This window comes from Phaethon lepturus, unplaced genomic scaffold, assembly GCF_000687285.1.
Source record: "Phaethon lepturus isolate BGI_N335 unplaced genomic scaffold, ASM68728v1 scaffold58004, whole genome shotgun sequence".
In the NCBI taxonomy this organism is placed as follows: Eukaryota; Metazoa; Chordata; class Aves; order Phaethontiformes; family Phaethontidae; genus Phaethon; species Phaethon lepturus.
Window position 1 is genome coordinate 1 of NW_010535211.1, and position 16,713 is coordinate 16,713.

Here is a 16,713-nt window from a genome sequence, read left to right on the forward strand (position 1 = left end):
TAAATATACATTTTATATATATACTATATCTATGTAAGATACAGATCTTAACCGCACACAATTTTGCTGAGAACATTTGAGATTATAAAAATGTTAAGGATTATTTTCAGTACTCATATGACTCACCAGTTTTTATTTGATTTGATAGTTTCACATTTTGCTCATATTGAGTGGGAGCTTTCAGTTTTGCTTTGGGTCAGGATCCCACCATGGAAATGCCACCCTGCGAAATTCTGCACATGGATCAGTAAGAATTCAGAACTGAGTGGCCACAGCTAAGGAACCATCACTGCAGTGATATAAGCCACACATAAAAAGCAGGTTCTTACCACTCTTTCAAACACACTTTTTTCTCCACTTTTCACTCACATGGAAAATTCACAGGAGCAGATGAAGGTTACACTACCTTTCAACAGATCTGCACAACAAAATAGTTCTACTCAAAAAGATTTGGGAAATACAACCTGCAAAACGTTACTGAAAGAGTCATGAGATACCCTTTCAAAAAATCCGATTTAAACACAACTTATGCCTTGTTTTAAATAATGGCAAAAAATAAAAGTCTTTTTTGCTTGTCCATTTTTAGGGCCTATCAAAATGCCACTGAATTTCTACTTTTAATATTGTCATGACATGGATTAATATTTTAACAGAGTGCTAGAAACCTCGCCTCATGGATTCTAAGCAATATGAATGAAGTTCCTTATCATCCCTTAACAATGTACAATCATTTAACCTGTAAAAGAATTCATTATTTTATTCCACCAAGAATTCAAATAGCACTTTCCCAAAATGTTATGATTCATGTTGTAAATTTCTGAATGCAAGACTATCATAAGGTTTTCTGATGGAACTCCAGGTGGAATAAAGCTTTTCCCTTAGAGCAGTCCCTCTTCCCCTTCCTCAAGCATGACGTTTACCCCTCAGTTAAAATCACCTTCATCGTAACATTTCATTTGCATCAGTAGGTTGACTCTTCAGAAATTCACCATTTGCAGACATACCTAACATTGTGATAATCTCATGATCTTATAATAGGTTACGTAGAAAATCATGAATTATCTTCTATCACAAAAATAACCAGCTGCTTGGGTAGTGGGAAAATATTTGACTTGCATTTCTTGATGATACGTTTTAAAGAAGAGTTATGAAAAAACTTCTGTCCTCTGCACACTAGAAAATCTCCATGTAACTGGTGGGAACTTAACATGCCTGAGAACTTTCCCTCTTTAGCAAAGTTGGGTCAAATGTTGCAGGTCGACAGCCTGATCACGTAAGCCTTATTTCTTTGAGAAAACAGGCTGAAAGCAAAAAAAATGCCTAACAAAGAATAACCAGCACAGAAACTACATCTACAGCTAGTTGTAAGAAATAAGCTGACATTCCAATTTAAGAGACAGATTAAACATGCTTAAACAGGATTTCCTTCAACCTGTAATTTAAAAAAACCAAACACCACCACAAAGAAAACTAAAACACACGTGACACCAAGCCCTAACAGAAGCTCATGACTAATGAAGTTGCAAATAAAGCTCTGATCACAGCAGTCATCCATATTTCTGCAGAAAAAAACCCTTAAAAACAAAACACAAGATTTGACTCAAACATCGTACTACCGGTGAAGATTCTTGAATAACAAAAAGTAAATGCCTTAACAAGCACATGGGAGCAGCCTTCCTGCTACTCTCAGCTACCATTACTCTTCCTTTTGACTCAAAGTCACAGAGATCCTGAGTGTCCTCAAATATTCTGATGCAGGCAAAAATGGAGGGGGGGGAACTAATTATCAGTGGTGTCACTGCTGATCAAACTAAGAACAGAAGCTCTAGGAGATGTATGTCTGTTATGGGCATGCAGAATGCTATCCCTCAGACGCAAGGAATTATAAACCTCCTTGTACAAGACCACTGAGGCTTTTTAGAACTGATTTGAAAACTACATAGCACAGAAAATAAGGCTTTTGAAAATTATTCTCTAACACCAATTTTAGAACTACACTTAGAAGAGCCAGATTTGCAGATGTGGAAGTCCCAACTGTTCTTCTAGACTCTTACATATTAAAATAAAAATGTATCTGCAGTCAGGGATACAAGTTAACAAAGCTTAATTTCAGTCATGGATTTTTCACAAACCAAAAGCTTCCGAAGATGACATAGGTAGCAGGAAAAGGATATACCTATATGAAACCTGAGCAAAAGTTAAGTAGCAGTCAAGGCATAGACTTTTAAAAGGTTGCTTTCGTTTTTCTTACACACACCTTTTTGTTTCTCTTAAAGAACTCATTTTCTTAGGTTATCAATGGCTAACCGTACAAAAAGGATGGGAAGCAAGATGACAACAAAATCCCCTCTTGGTTAGTTCTCCAATTCTTTGACAAGTGAGAACCTGCTTTCTTCTACATCCACTATTTCCTCATGGCAGGATGACTGGAAGGCTCAATCTGTAGATACAAGTCAAATTACTCATTTTTTCTTTGTCAGAGTTAAATTATTTTCTTATTGCACAGATGGTGGTTAAATGCAGTCTCCTGTATTAAAGCAGAAATCTCATCCAAAGCAACTTCTTCCTTTGCCTTCTTGCCACATCAAATTGGAAAATCAGACTTCCACAGATCCTCGATACCTAGCTAGTTATAAGCTGAAGGATTAATTTGATGGTGTGTAATAACTCCATAAAGAAAAGGATCATTTACTAAATATTGAATAAGTTTGCAGTGGGGAAAGAAAAAAAAGAGAGTTCTTTGCTAGGGGATCCATGGAATAATACCTCCAAACAAGCTCTACTTTTTACAGGTGCTAAACAAAAAGAACTATTGGAAGAGTGTTTCATGACAGCGACAGTTTTCTTCTTTGGCATAAGATATTTAGACTCTTCAAAGTTGTACTTCACTTCTATGGCTGAGTTTCAAGTAACAGGCAACTAGGGCAACTACAGAATAACCATTTTGTATTTCACCTCCAAAAGCATACCACCCCTTCCCCCCCAAAGAAAGAAAAAAGAAAAAAAGGAAAGAGACAAAAAGAGCCAAAAGACAAACTGCTTTCATCTCATTACTCCCCTGCTCCTCTTTCTGATAAGAGATGTTAGCAGAGCACGTTTTAAACCAACAATATTTTGAAGTGCATTACAAAATTAATCATGTTTTCTGGATAGCACTTGACCTCCCCCAGAATCAACTGCTTCTGCATAACGCCGTTTTGCCTGTTGAATAATATGGATGTCTAAAACAAGCAGCAGCTGAAGGACTTGCCTGAAAATAGTGCCTCTGTTACATCATTCACTTTCCTCTGAAAGGCCCTGTTGGAGCAACACTGAGCACAGAAGATCAACACTGTGTTCCAAAATACAGTTACAATACCAAAAGCAGATCTGTTTCCAAACATGTAAAAAGAGAATATACAGATAAGGCAATAGTTTTTAAGACATCTTTCTCATAGTTGCCTTTTATTAAAAGTATCCCAGTACATTCTTGATTATGCTTTAGAACCGAAGTGTTTATAATTTTTCTTAGTGTTCCAGTGCCTTTATACAAAAAAGAAATTTGCAGTGGTATTAAAATGCCCTCAAATCTGGAATTCTGTTCTATCATAGTTCAGATCCAAGTACACATCACATTTCATATATGAACTATCTTTATTAGCCTTACTAGAATTCTTCCCTCTTTCTGCTCCCCTCATGGCAACTAATGTTATCACCTAACCTACCCAGGAGAATATCTCATAATGGAAAGCTACCTGTTTATAGTCTAAAAATCCTGATTAGCAAACAATTTTGACAACTTGCATGTATATACAAGATAATCTACAGGAGCTGCCTAGATATAGCTGTTGCTGAAACAGTTAATATTCCATGAGAAAGACAACTGAATCAGAGCTAGACAGAAGAATCCTCATCAAGAGTCACGGGGTGAAAGGCAGCATATACACATCTCAAAAGTTCTATGCATTTTATTGATTTCTGAGTTCTCCAGGTCCTGAACTAAGGTATTTACAGGCTGAATTGGTCTAGTCTTTAAACTCCTCAAAACTACTGGTACACCTATTATGCTAGTTAACCAGTATTACCTAAAACAATGTATAGGGTGAAATGTTGGCTTCATTAAAAGTAATTTTCCCAAATTAAGATGAGATTTCTCTTAGCAAAGGAACCCTTAAAGCATGAATTGTCACACTAGGTAACTAGTCTTACCAATAGCCTCAAAAACACCAGTAGTAGCATTTTGCATTAAAATAGCAAGTAGGAAGAAAATGAAGGTTCTATATTTGTTTAAGGGATCCTTCTAGAAAATAATACTATCATTCATTTATACAGAGCAACAGAGTTAAGTTTCTTGTAAACTTGATTCACCTCCTACTTGATATTACAACCGCATGATTCTACTTGATATAGTTAAGTGCATGCTGGAACAAGGTAACTGAATCTATCATTACAATTTGTATTGCACATCTATCTGGTGATATTTAGGCAACAATTCTTAATTGCTAATATATTAAACCCAAATGCTTCCAACTTGTAACTGGCCAATTCTTCCATGAAGCTCCAGTTGCTTAAGTTTAATCACTGAAGTAATTGAAAGAGAAGATCGATGCAAAGACTGCGACAGCAGCTGCTATTACCACACCTAAAACAACAGAGGAAATGCATTCAGTGAATGACAAGGGCAGCAGAGTCATCAGCAGCTTGGGTGTGGAGGGCAGGGTCAAGGTGAGTGACAAGCAGGAGGAGAAACAATAAGAGGCACCCCAAAAACTAGCTACCACTAAGCTTAAATCTAAATCTACAATGTCAGATAATTAAATTATAAATTTATAATTTACACATGACATTTCTAATCAGAGTAGGATCCTTCCAGAAATCCAGTTGACTGCATACTTCTGTAGTACCTTGGCCATGTCCTGGACCATAAAATAATGCACTGACTCTGCACTCCTGCTTAATCCTAGGAATCAGTCTAGAAAAATAACAAAAAGTTTAAGCTTTAAGAAACAAAAGCTGTTCTGTTTTTTCTCTTGTGTGGCACTACATCTACTCTGTCAGCCTCTGTAGCACGAGTCATCTTTCTATTGACTTACATGCTTGTTACTGATGCAGTTGAGAAGACAACACACAAAAAACCAAAACACCTGATTGATGTTTCAAGGGAAAACATTTTTACATCTAAAGCAAAAACTAACTGCTACTACTCTTTAATCTTACAGTAACCATGTTCTACTTCTAAGAATTAATAGAGAACAAAAGTTACTATTTTGCTGACTGAAGTCTAACTGTATTTTCATCTGAAAAGACAGTCAAATCTCACAGCAAAGAGAACTGTACTAAGCACAAACAAATATACACGAGCTGGACAAGGGAGTACCATGGAGAAGTTGTATTTGAAGGAAGAATTCTGTGGCTGGCGTTCCCTGAATTACTGAGGCTGACAATTAGCACTGAAGCCCGTATGTATTTGTCAGCTTCAGAAGAAGACTAGTGAGACACTAGCCGATTTATGGATGCCGTTCAACTGTGGTTTGTTTTTTTTGTTTTTTTTAAGTACAGAATTATAGAAGTGGTGGCTCTCCAAAAAAGAAATTAAGCTTCATGAGCCTTTTGTATTGACTTCTATGCTAAATGAATGCAAACACTTGTTTTGTTCCAACAGTTGGCAATGGTTCTTTCTTCCCCATAAACACCCTGCATCTACCATACTGAAATGGGGACTCATTTTAGAAAATGTGCTGTATTAAGCTAGCAGCAGAGATGAAGACTTTTTTATTTATTTCACCAGTTCATTAATAATGCTGTGGAACCTAACAGTACTGAAAGGGCCCATTACAGTTTCTGGATTGCCATTACAAAATCAAAGGAGTAACGTACCCATATTTTGTTGAAGTTTCAACAGCAACGTTGCTTTTGTCAGTTGTTTCTGCTGTGTGTCATCCATGTTGTCAGTAACTGGACAAATATCAACTGCATGGAAATCAAGTGAAGAAGTAAATACCAGGTGAAAAGCTAACAGTTGTGGTTTACAGTTGAATTAATGCAAAAGGCCAAGAACTTCGTATCAACTTTATAAAGTACATTTATGATAGGAAAAAACCCCCAGTTTATTGTCGTAGAAATGGCCCAGTAGCAACAGCATAATACTAAACTATTCTGTACAGCTGGAAGAGTAAAAATGAAGAAAAATACATTTGGGAAGGAGTTCCTCTTCTGAAACTCATTTTCCACACCCTGCTTCCAGAGTAACATATCCAAGCCCCTATACATACCCTGGGGACAATCTGACTACTCAAAGCAAACTACCAAAATGAACCATTAGCCACCTTCCAAGATCAAAGTTTTCCCTTCAAAGCCATTTGTCCAGAGTTCAGGCTACATGCAAAACTCACTGCTGCTAAAAGAGGGAGCCTAGCATAATTTCCCTACCCAAAAGCTATAAATGTCTTTTTTTTTTCCCCCCAGTGCACAGAAATTCCTTTTTTGAAGATCTCTTCAAAATACACTTTCGGAGCAGGCATAGAGGACACATTTCCCTTTGGACAATTACTAAATCCTCAGACTGCTCAGCCAGAATGTAAGAGCACGTAACTATTTCCAGACTGATGGGATTCCAACCCATATCTATTTCCTTTACATAGATTTCCCTCATCGCTTGGCTATACCCAGCTTGTTAGACAGGGGGAGGAGAGAAGAGTGGGATTAATCTTGAGCCCTCTAGCTGAACTTGTTTGTTTGTCCCACACAGAGGAACCATGCTTTGGACTATGCAGTTCAGCAACAAGGCTACTTGATGATGGTGGGCCAAAGGTCTTCAATTTGCTTTCCTGTTCCCACGATAGTTTGCTAAGGCATCACTTGTCAAAAGTTCTGTTTACAACTCAGTAGCTACTATTGCAGGTATCTTCTGGACAAGCAACCACTAAGAAAAAGTGTTTGTGCTACTGTATTGAGACTTGGATGTTTTCTGAAAGAACAGAATAAGCATGCTGAGATAAGAAAAAAAAAGTCCTAACAGATTGTTCCTATTCAGAAGATGAAGAACCCACTGCAGTACCAGGTATCAAGTTTTATCACTCCATGGAATATTCACCTAAAAAAGAAAAGGAGGCAGAAAGGAGACCTTATTGCTCTCTACAACTACCTGAAAGGGCGCTGTGGTGAGGTGGGTGTTGGTCTCTTCTCCCAAGGAACTAGCGATAGAACAAGAGGAAATGGCCTAAAGTTGTGCCAGGGGACATTTAGACTAGGTATTAGGAAAAATTTCTTTACTGAGAGACTGGTCAAACATTGGAACAGGCTGCCCAGAGAGGTGGTGGAGTCACCATCACTGGAGGTGTTCAAAAAATGTGTAGACGTGGCACTTCAGGACATAGTTTAGTGGGCATGGTGGTGTTGGGTTGGTGGTTGTACTTGATGATCTTACAGGCCTTTTCCAACCTTAATGATTCTGTGATTCTAAACAAAAACAGATCTCCCTTTTCCAGAGTGTGGTCATTAATCACCTATAAATTACAAATTATATAGTTGAGTAATAAGGCACGTCCCTGCATGATTCATATGAAAATGATTCATGGAAAAGTACTTTCTCTATCATATCATTAGCTATGAGGGAAATGTATAATCTAGATGTGTGATCAGAAAGGTTGTTTCTGTCATCTAAGATGAGTCACGGGCGTGATTGTCTTCAAAATATTCCCAAGTCAAACTTGCACAAGATCTGTTGTTACACAAAAGCACTCAAGCTAGACATTTAGGACCTGGTTTTAGCCATTTTTACCCCTGAACCCACTGACTTTGTATAGGATGTACTACAGCAGTGCAATTAATAACTGTCCAATACGAAGCTTAACAGGATAGCAAGATACATAGACATATGCACACATACATATGCGTACATTAAGTACAAACATTGCTTTGAGATCTCTCTGCAAGTTGTTCATACGTGTAAAATAATAATAATGTCACAACATTTCAATGCAAGAGGTGTTTTTTTGAAAAGAAATTATCAAATATCTCTGAAGCCCACTGGTCCACAATGAGGCCGTAGTTTCACCATTATTTTTTCTGTGCAAAGGAAAACACATCCTCATTTGCCTAAAATATGAGGAGAAATCTTCAACTAGAGTAAATGAGTTATTAATTGTTGCATGATAGCTTTTTAAGTATCTTAACTAGTACAGTAAGAGCACCACAGTCTCTCCAAAGTACTTAACAGAATTTTCAATTCCCTGAAATAATGTATCACTTTCAAAGAAGCTGACCACATTTCTTGGGTCACCTTTGAAGTCTAGATCCAGCAGGTTTCTTTCTGCTTTGGTTTTGATAAGCAAGTAGGATAGTTTGTGCCCTCTGTGTTTCTTTGCACCTTCATAAGAACTGTTGCACTTTTCTGAAGGTAGCGTTTGAAGCTGCACATCAAGGCAGCAGTGTTCGCCTGCTTGAAGCGGGGGAGGCGGAGATGAAAAAAGAAAAAAGGAAGAAACATCCTTGAGCAATTTCGTTACCATGCTGTTAAGTTATGGAAGACTTGCATTTGAAGCAGCTGTGGTATAAATCACACAAAGAGTTTTCAAAAGCAGGTGCTTTCTAGTACCAATTATATGAACCCTTAATTTTTCATTAATTCTTCAGTTTGCTAACAAAGATGGGGAAGTGATTACCACTACTGAAGTCTTATCTACTGAGTTGATCCACTCAGGGTGTTTAACACGCCACCACTACCTCCCATACCAAGGAGGAGCAAGGCTTTACTAAAGCCAATCATAAATGCAGAACTTTTAACTGCTTGTGTTAGAACACTAAATACCTTGAAACTGCAGTGTTAGAGCTATTTATATCTTTCAACTATAAATAGGTCAGTTTTTACTTTCTATTTTCCATGTAACAATTTTAAAGCATGACCCAGTAGTGACCTCACTGGAGAGTTGTACAAGGAATCAAAAGAATAAAACTGTAGGAGACAGCAACAGAGGCTGCACTAAGTAAGCACATAAAACTGACCTTCTCAAAATACCTTTACTTCATATGTTTTGACTAAAAGCTACTTAAAAATAAATCTTTTGGCTCTAGTGATTAGATCCTCTGCTTCTCAAGTGCACATTTTAAAGAGCAACAAAAAAAAGAAATTATTTGAAAAGCCTGCTCGTGTTCTTGAATTTTAAACCATTGTTTTTATCAGCAAAGTTTCCCCAGAACTTCACTATGGATAGCATTTCCAGCTACTTAAAGGCCGCTACCCAGGACCACAGGAATTTTGATACAAACAGAAAGGCTGATGTCAAAATTCACTACAAACCAAGTTTTATACCATTACCTAATATTGACTACTATTAACAAAGATAGCGCTACGCTTGGAGAAACAACAAATACTACCCAAATTGGAATGACGCATTGAAAAAGCCTTTTACACAAGGGAAACCCCAAATTATGTCACAAAAACATGTCTACAGCAATACTCAGACACTTCTTACCGAAGTACCAATAAAAATCAAATTGCAAAATTAATGCTTTTTCTTAAGACGCAGAACACTTCTCTAACACAGTTAACAGGTCTAATTTCTAAAACAGTCTTCCTGGGCTAATAAAAGTGTATAAATAACTTGTGATTTTAATAAACCACAAGTTAATAAACCACAAGTTAATAAATTTTTGTACCAAAATATTGTTCTGCTGATGGCATTATTACTGTCATTGGAACACATTCTATGGACAAACTTTACGGCGTTCAGTGGGACAAGGCCAGTCTCTCAGTTTTTTCCAAAATTCTTTTTGTATGTTTTTCCCTCTCCTCTGCTATGCACGTACTTTAAATTGCTTTAAAAAAAAAAAAGAAAGAATCCCACACACCTAACTCTATAACCAGCATGCTACAAGAACACACAAACTCATTTTGTAAGCTACCTGAACATCATTTTACACAATTTTTTGTGATGCATTGCTGTTAGTCTAATCATGCTTTCTTCCTACCCCCAGATCATACATCCTTATGTAAGCAATAAAGCTAAATTGAATCACCTTCTCTCTCCCTCCCACACTTAGCTCCACTGCTACAACATTAATTTGCTTCCCTAAGTTATACTAATTCCTTAAAGCTCAGTAATAATTAGCTTTAAGATCATTAAAGTTACTCTTATAATGCAAGAGAGATTTTTATTGGCTTTCCTGTTTTTCTTGAGGTTCTTGAGTTGTGTACATCTTTTACTTCTCAAGTCGGATTCACAGCTAACAGCTTTAGTTAAAGCCTGGGGAAAACTAATTAATTTAGAAAGACGTAAGAATTTATGGTGAGCTCTGAAACTAAGAAACTTAAAAAACCCGCCATGTGAACAAGTAGGTCAAGTAGAATATCAGTAATTACAGTTCATCTTACAATGCAACCTCATGGATACATTTCTCATATTTCTCTCCCTAAATACCAGTATCAAAAAGTGTTCACAGTTCTTAGCTGAGAATTGTTTTAAGATTTAAATTATAAAACTGTAACCTGCAGCTCATATTCACATTGATGGGGGAAAAAAAGAGGAGAAAATAAATCTCTTCCATAAGATCACAGCAAGTATTATTACATGTATTGCAACTACAGATTTGACTCCTATGTTGAAATCAAAGTCGCACGGGAAAAAAGCAACCCTACAGGAAACGATATAAACCAGAAATATTCAGTAAAAGGACGTCAGTAACTAGATTATAGCAAAATAACTGTATTAAAAGGAATATAAAAGTCTCATAACCAGATCATGAACTTATAAGAGTCAGTAGAAAATAAAAAGCTCTCTCAATTTTCTTTCAATTTTGGGTGAATCACAAAACTTCAGTTTTGGGCACTGCATTTGATACACAAACTAAGCAGAACAAAGAAAGGTACTTTGTATCTTTGAAAAAGTCAGGTTTTAGCATGAGAATCTCCTGAAAGACACAATAGATTATATATATATTTGCCAATAGCATCTTTAAAGTATTTTTTAATTATTTAGTGAAAAACCAGTAGATTTGGCTAAAGCACTCAACTTCTTATTCTAAGTAGTATCAGAACTACTGAACCCTAAAAAAAGTTGAACTACTTAAAAAGTAACCAGAATATAAAGCTTTGCAGGTGTGGGTGTTTTGTTTTTTTTTTAATCGTTTATTTTCCAGTGTGGGATCACCTCTAATTCATGTGCAGAGTAATGTATGCAAACCTTGTTTAACCATATATTTATGTATCAAATGTAGTTCATGAGCTGCAGCCATGGTTGCACAGATAATGCTGTGAAAGAACAAAATATCTGAGAGGAGAAAGAGAGGTCGGTTACAAGCCAAGCACAGAAACTGCAAGAACCCTTACCATTGTTCACGAATATATTTAAACTGTAATTCAATTGATACAAACCCTCAGAGCTTGATACGAAGTAAGTCCGTATCTGGACAAAACTGGCCTACGCCACTAGCCAACATTTTCGTAATCCATGATGCAGTCTATCCTGGTTCTCAGATACTGTATTTACCTGTGTTAAACTCCTCTGCTATATGGATATCTTCAGCTTGCACAGATTGATCCAACATCTCAACAAAACGTTCCTGAATTTCTCCAACGGCCTCATCACCAAACTTATAATCACTGAGCATCACACTGGAGCCAGCAACAGGGACAAACAGTCTTTGAGGTAAGACATGATATTCCCTCTCAAAATCTAAAAGAAAAAAGAAGGAAAAAATACCATAAAAAAAAAAGCCTTGCCAGTTATGATAAGATTCCTCATTAATCTCTGACTATAAGATAAGGCTATTGCAAAAGAACTGCTCAAGGCTTCCATATAAAAATCCTGTTTTCAGGCATGACTTGTTTAGTTGTTAATGTTTTATGAAAGTTTTGGCTGCTATTATATTGATTTATGTTCTTAGGTTAGTCTCTCCAGAAATACCCAAGACACTTCCAAAACAGACCATAAAATATTAAACAGAGCTTTTCTCATGTTTAGAATGACCACCAAAAGAACTCTGGGAAAGACTGCAGATAAGAGCGTACACAGAACTGCGTATGATTTCAACACCGCGAAGGATTGCAAACGCTTGGCTGCTTCATGCCATACTTAAAGCCACAAAGTATGAGTGCCACCTAAAGAGGAAACTGAAAACTGCACGCAACTGAAAAAGTTTAAGTCATGCAGGTTGGATGAAGTTGGCTAACACCAGAACGAACCATGTTATCCTAAAGTAAATGGTAATTCTGAACACGAATTGTTTTTCCTTACACAATCAACCTGTTTCCATTTCTTTTCTATGTTTTCTAAAATCACTACCAAAGTTAGTATATTTTAAAAGGCTTTCCTTTATGTAAGATCTTCAAATTGGTATTTCAATTAGCTAATAATATTTGGTTTAAAAAAAAAACCCAAAAAAACAACACAACAAGAAGAATGTAACTTGATACCATTGCACTGACTCAAAGTTAAAGAATCACCCAGCATGAGCTAGGAGATCTGCTCTCAGCACTTACCCCTTAGTTTTTAATATAATCATGATAGGAAGCTTTATTTTCATCAGATCAATTTGCATTGTGTTCTGGCCACTGTTAAGTTCAAGCTAATGCAATCCAGCAATTACTCATGGTGCTGAAATAAGATCTACTTCTTTAAAAGGCACAAGGCCTGTAAAATAGTATTTGATGAAGAGAAATAAGTTCAGGGCGCAGAGACAACACAAATGATATATTTGTATAGTTAGTTAAAAAAACAATGAGGATACTTCTTCACATCATAATCACCGCAAACAATGCCATATTTAATTTAACGGAGAAAAACTATTGAACTTCAGAGCTCATGACCATTAGCATTCATAACACAGGTGATAGAAAAACGTGGAAGGCCATGTCCAGCTGGTTCTTTTAATCCTACCAAGTTTTAGTATACTTCAATATTAATAGGAATACCACACAGTGATTTTAAAAAAAATATTTAAAATATGCAAGTTACATTTAGAACTGCAGCGACCGGAGTTTCAACTAAAGAATTTTTGTAAATTACAAAATTTCCAATCAGTGAGAAAAAAGCTGAAATTGCATTTTGTGGTCACGAGAACAGAATACAAACTTGATGCGAAAGCTGCGATGCCAAAGAACGTATCAACGAGACAAAGATTCTTTGGATTTAAGGAAAAGTCAAGGCTGCCACACAGAAATTGTGCTCTAACCACACTGGAACTTCAGTACACAACCAGAATTTTCTGCAACAACCAAAATTCACTGCAAATGTAAGCTGTTGTGTTTTTTTTTTTTCCAATTCCTACTTTTTTTGTGAGGTCCTTCATTTATAATCAGATCTTCAAATAGTATTTCACACCGATCACTCAATGTGTTTATTATGTCTCTTTTCAAAGCCTGCAAGGACAAAGCGAAATCATCAGTAAGATAAAAGCCATTTGCAAAGCTTTTGACCAGTAAGAAACACCAGAAGTCCCGCATAGTTTTAACTCATGTTGAAAGATAAAACCCATAGCTTTATCCCAGAAAATAAAAACTCTGAAGAGAATTAAAAATGTCCAAGAAAGAGAAACTAACAGCCAAAGAATTAAAATCAAAAAGGAAAACTAGAAAAAAATGAAAAGCTGAAGATTTTAGTATTGTTAGAAGAACTGACAACTTCTACACATGACCATTAAAAACAAACAAACAAAAAAAAATCACAAGGCTCATTCCCCACTCAATAAGGGGGAAAAAAAATAAAAATCACCTAACAAATATATCTCTATTTTCCCTCTACACATACAAAAATATAGTCTGTAACCTTTTCTTAGTTTTAAGAAAATTCTTCAAAGCCTAATCACTTTGACAACTTGTGCAAAGATTCACCAGAGAACAGCCTTAGCAACAGGAGACATATCTGCTAGAAGTGAAAAAGGAACTGATCCACCACATAGGCACACAGATGGTTTCTAAAACCACTCCTATGTTCAAGGGGATGAACATTTTGACCTCAGTTTAGACCATGTCATTTTGGCAAAGAAAAAACAGTATGACAAATTTCACGTATTTCAGAAAAATGTTTCTGATGAACTCACCACCTTTTCAGTACCTGAATAGCTTCTTTAACTTTTGGCTTGTAGTTATGTATGTAGGCTCTGCATTTCACAGCACCTTTGAGATTTATGGAACCACTGCAGACCTGGACTGTAGCCGTTGATCTATGATTTGAACCCTGGGACTGAAAAATAAACATGTTTCAGTTTTATCTCGTTACCAAGGCACTTGCAGAATAAGTAACAAAAAGCAGAACTAGGAAATTAATAGCATACCTTAAGATGTTTACATATAACCTGTTTTCCCTCATAATTTATAACTCTAATTTTTAATTTTTTTTTGTTTGTTTTGTTAGTTAAGACTGAAAATCTCTCTCCTTTTCCATTACGGAAAATGTATTTACTTTTTCAGACACTCCCTTTCTTGCAACTTAAAAATTTGTGTCTATAAGACTCCTAAAACTTGCCAGGCAAGCAGCTTGTGGCTAATGTTACTATTGCAATCTAGAAATCTTTTTAAAGATTACTTTTTTTCAACAATGAAGTTTGTATGTTTACTATATAGTCAGCATAACCTACAGTATCCTGAGAGTCATCCAATCAGTCAATACTGTATTATAAATGCAGTCACATTTAGAATTGTATCAAATTGTTGCCTAGAAATATTCACCCTAATTACCAAAACGATGAGTGTGTTGTATGAAGCACTCTAAGACAACACCTGGAAACATGGGGATGCATAACTTCCACAAGAACTGCATAAACTACTTCTGCCAAAATAAAAACTTCCCTTTCTCCGAGGCAATTAACCACTGGAACGACGTTACAAAAAAAGAAGAGATACTCATCAAGTCTTTAAAATGGCATTTTATACATTTCTAGAAGTTTTGCTGAACACGACTTTAGAGAAACCAGGAAATACCTGACAAAACAGGGTGGCCTGTGCTATGCAAGAAGCCTACAAAACAATGCCTGGACACACTTGGACTTTAGGACCTAGACCGGAGCGCCTAAATCAGGGTTCAAGTCAGCATAACCTCTGGTAGAGAGGAAACTCCTGACACAGACCTGACAGCTCCAGATTATGATTCAGCTCACAGGATCTGTACCTTAATCCAAAACAAGTGACTGAGCTTCTGACAAAAGCATTCAAGTAAATGTCCATAAGTAGCCATGGCAAGTTGAAGTATGGGGGTGATTCTGAACTTCAGAATGATGCAAAGTCACCTTGAAATCAATGTACACAGGTACATACAGGTATCCTACTATCAGGATTTCATTTCTACAACGAGTTTTTCAAATTTTCCTTGCAGCTTTACTGTGCAATTCTTAGACAATGTGGTTATCACAGCATGAGAACTTCCAAAGACACAAAATACGCAGATCTGTTCACAGTCAATATCCACAGGGGAATAAAAAGTCTTAGGACAAAGTAAGCTGGATTTCTGAACAATAATTCAGAATGTTCTTTTATTTTTCACTCTACTGTGTAAGGTAACAGAGAGGTTATACTTTACAAACCACTAAATACTTACCAGTTGTGTCAGAACTTTGACATCAGAAAACTGAGTGCTGGACTGAGTATTTCCTCTTAACTTCTTCTGTGAGGAAAAAAAATTCTGTGTCATGAAACAGGAAAAAAAAATCTCCCTGAATCAAAATCTCCTCACTATGGTATAAAATGTGCCCTACTTTATAGCTGTTAAGAGAGAAAAATGGCACATAGAAAACAGCCATGAGAATATAATGACAAAACTAAAAGGAGGGATGAATGCATCAAACAATGTGTTTCCACTCTATGCTAAATGTTTAGACACATGTAGGTCTTAGAAATCTCATCACCTACATTCAAACCTTACTCCTGTAATGAGGAGACAGCATCTAGAAAAATGTTTAGTCAGACTTCACATATAGTTATTGTGTTTCGTTGTATCATTGCCAGAGGAAGAAGAGGCAATTTGCAGCAATGAAGATGGGAACAGAAGCAGTCCTGTGTATTAATTACCTGAAATAGGCCAATTAGATCAACAAATATCTTACAGAAGACGTCTCAGTCAGTGCTTTATCACACTGGAGGTTCTAACTACACATATATTAGAGTTCAATTCCTTGTCATTCGGTACTCACCTGCCCTTCCAGTAGTTCTGTATCATCACCCCTAACTTGTCCATTGATCAGAAAAACACTGTCTTCTATTTGTTTTGACCATCGATTTAATCCATTCTTTTAAAAAAGTGAAAACACAAAAATCTCATAAGAAAGAAGAAAGAGAATTTCACTGAGTTGGCCAGTGTTATGCGCAAAATTATAGAAAAACATGTTTCAACAGTTATTCCAAGAGAGTTTTAAAGTCTCTGAAAAATCTGTCTACGTGTTTTTCCGAAGCTAAATCTTAAAACCAACATGTTCAAAACATATCCATTAAGAAACAAGTATTTAAAAATATTTAAGTGCTACACCAGGGATTTGATTTTCATAGAGAGGGATGCAGCCTATTGAAAGTCAATTCATAAAGCACCCCATATCTCTGTTCTAATTGGATGTAACCTTCCACTAGGTGAAGCAGAAGAGACTTTAGTTGGAATAACCATGATACTTGCTAAATAATTTTGAGCAAAGGAAACTGCCAACCCTAAACATAGCAGAAGAAAAGCTATCTGCATTTTTTATACTGTGAATACTTCATAATCACTTCAAATTACATTTAAAATCACTAAGGTTGGAAAGGACCTTAAAGAT

General features: G+C 36.3%; 1 protein-coding gene across 1 annotated transcript; it reads right to left on the reverse strand.

The window, feature by feature from the left end:
- Positions 1-4,451: 4,451 nt before the first annotated feature.
- LOC104619731 (protein odr-4 homolog) lies at positions 4,452-16,197 on the reverse strand (the record flags this gene model as incomplete). The annotated part of the gene is made up of 7 exons (XM_010285718.1): positions 4,452-4,621; positions 5,857-5,949; positions 11,466-11,651; positions 13,246-13,336; positions 14,031-14,159; positions 15,510-15,575; positions 16,102-16,197. Coding segments are annotated over 7 exons (729 nt in total), but the record flags the coding sequence as incomplete, so codon positions are not given.
- Positions 16,198-16,713: the final 516 nt, after the last annotated feature.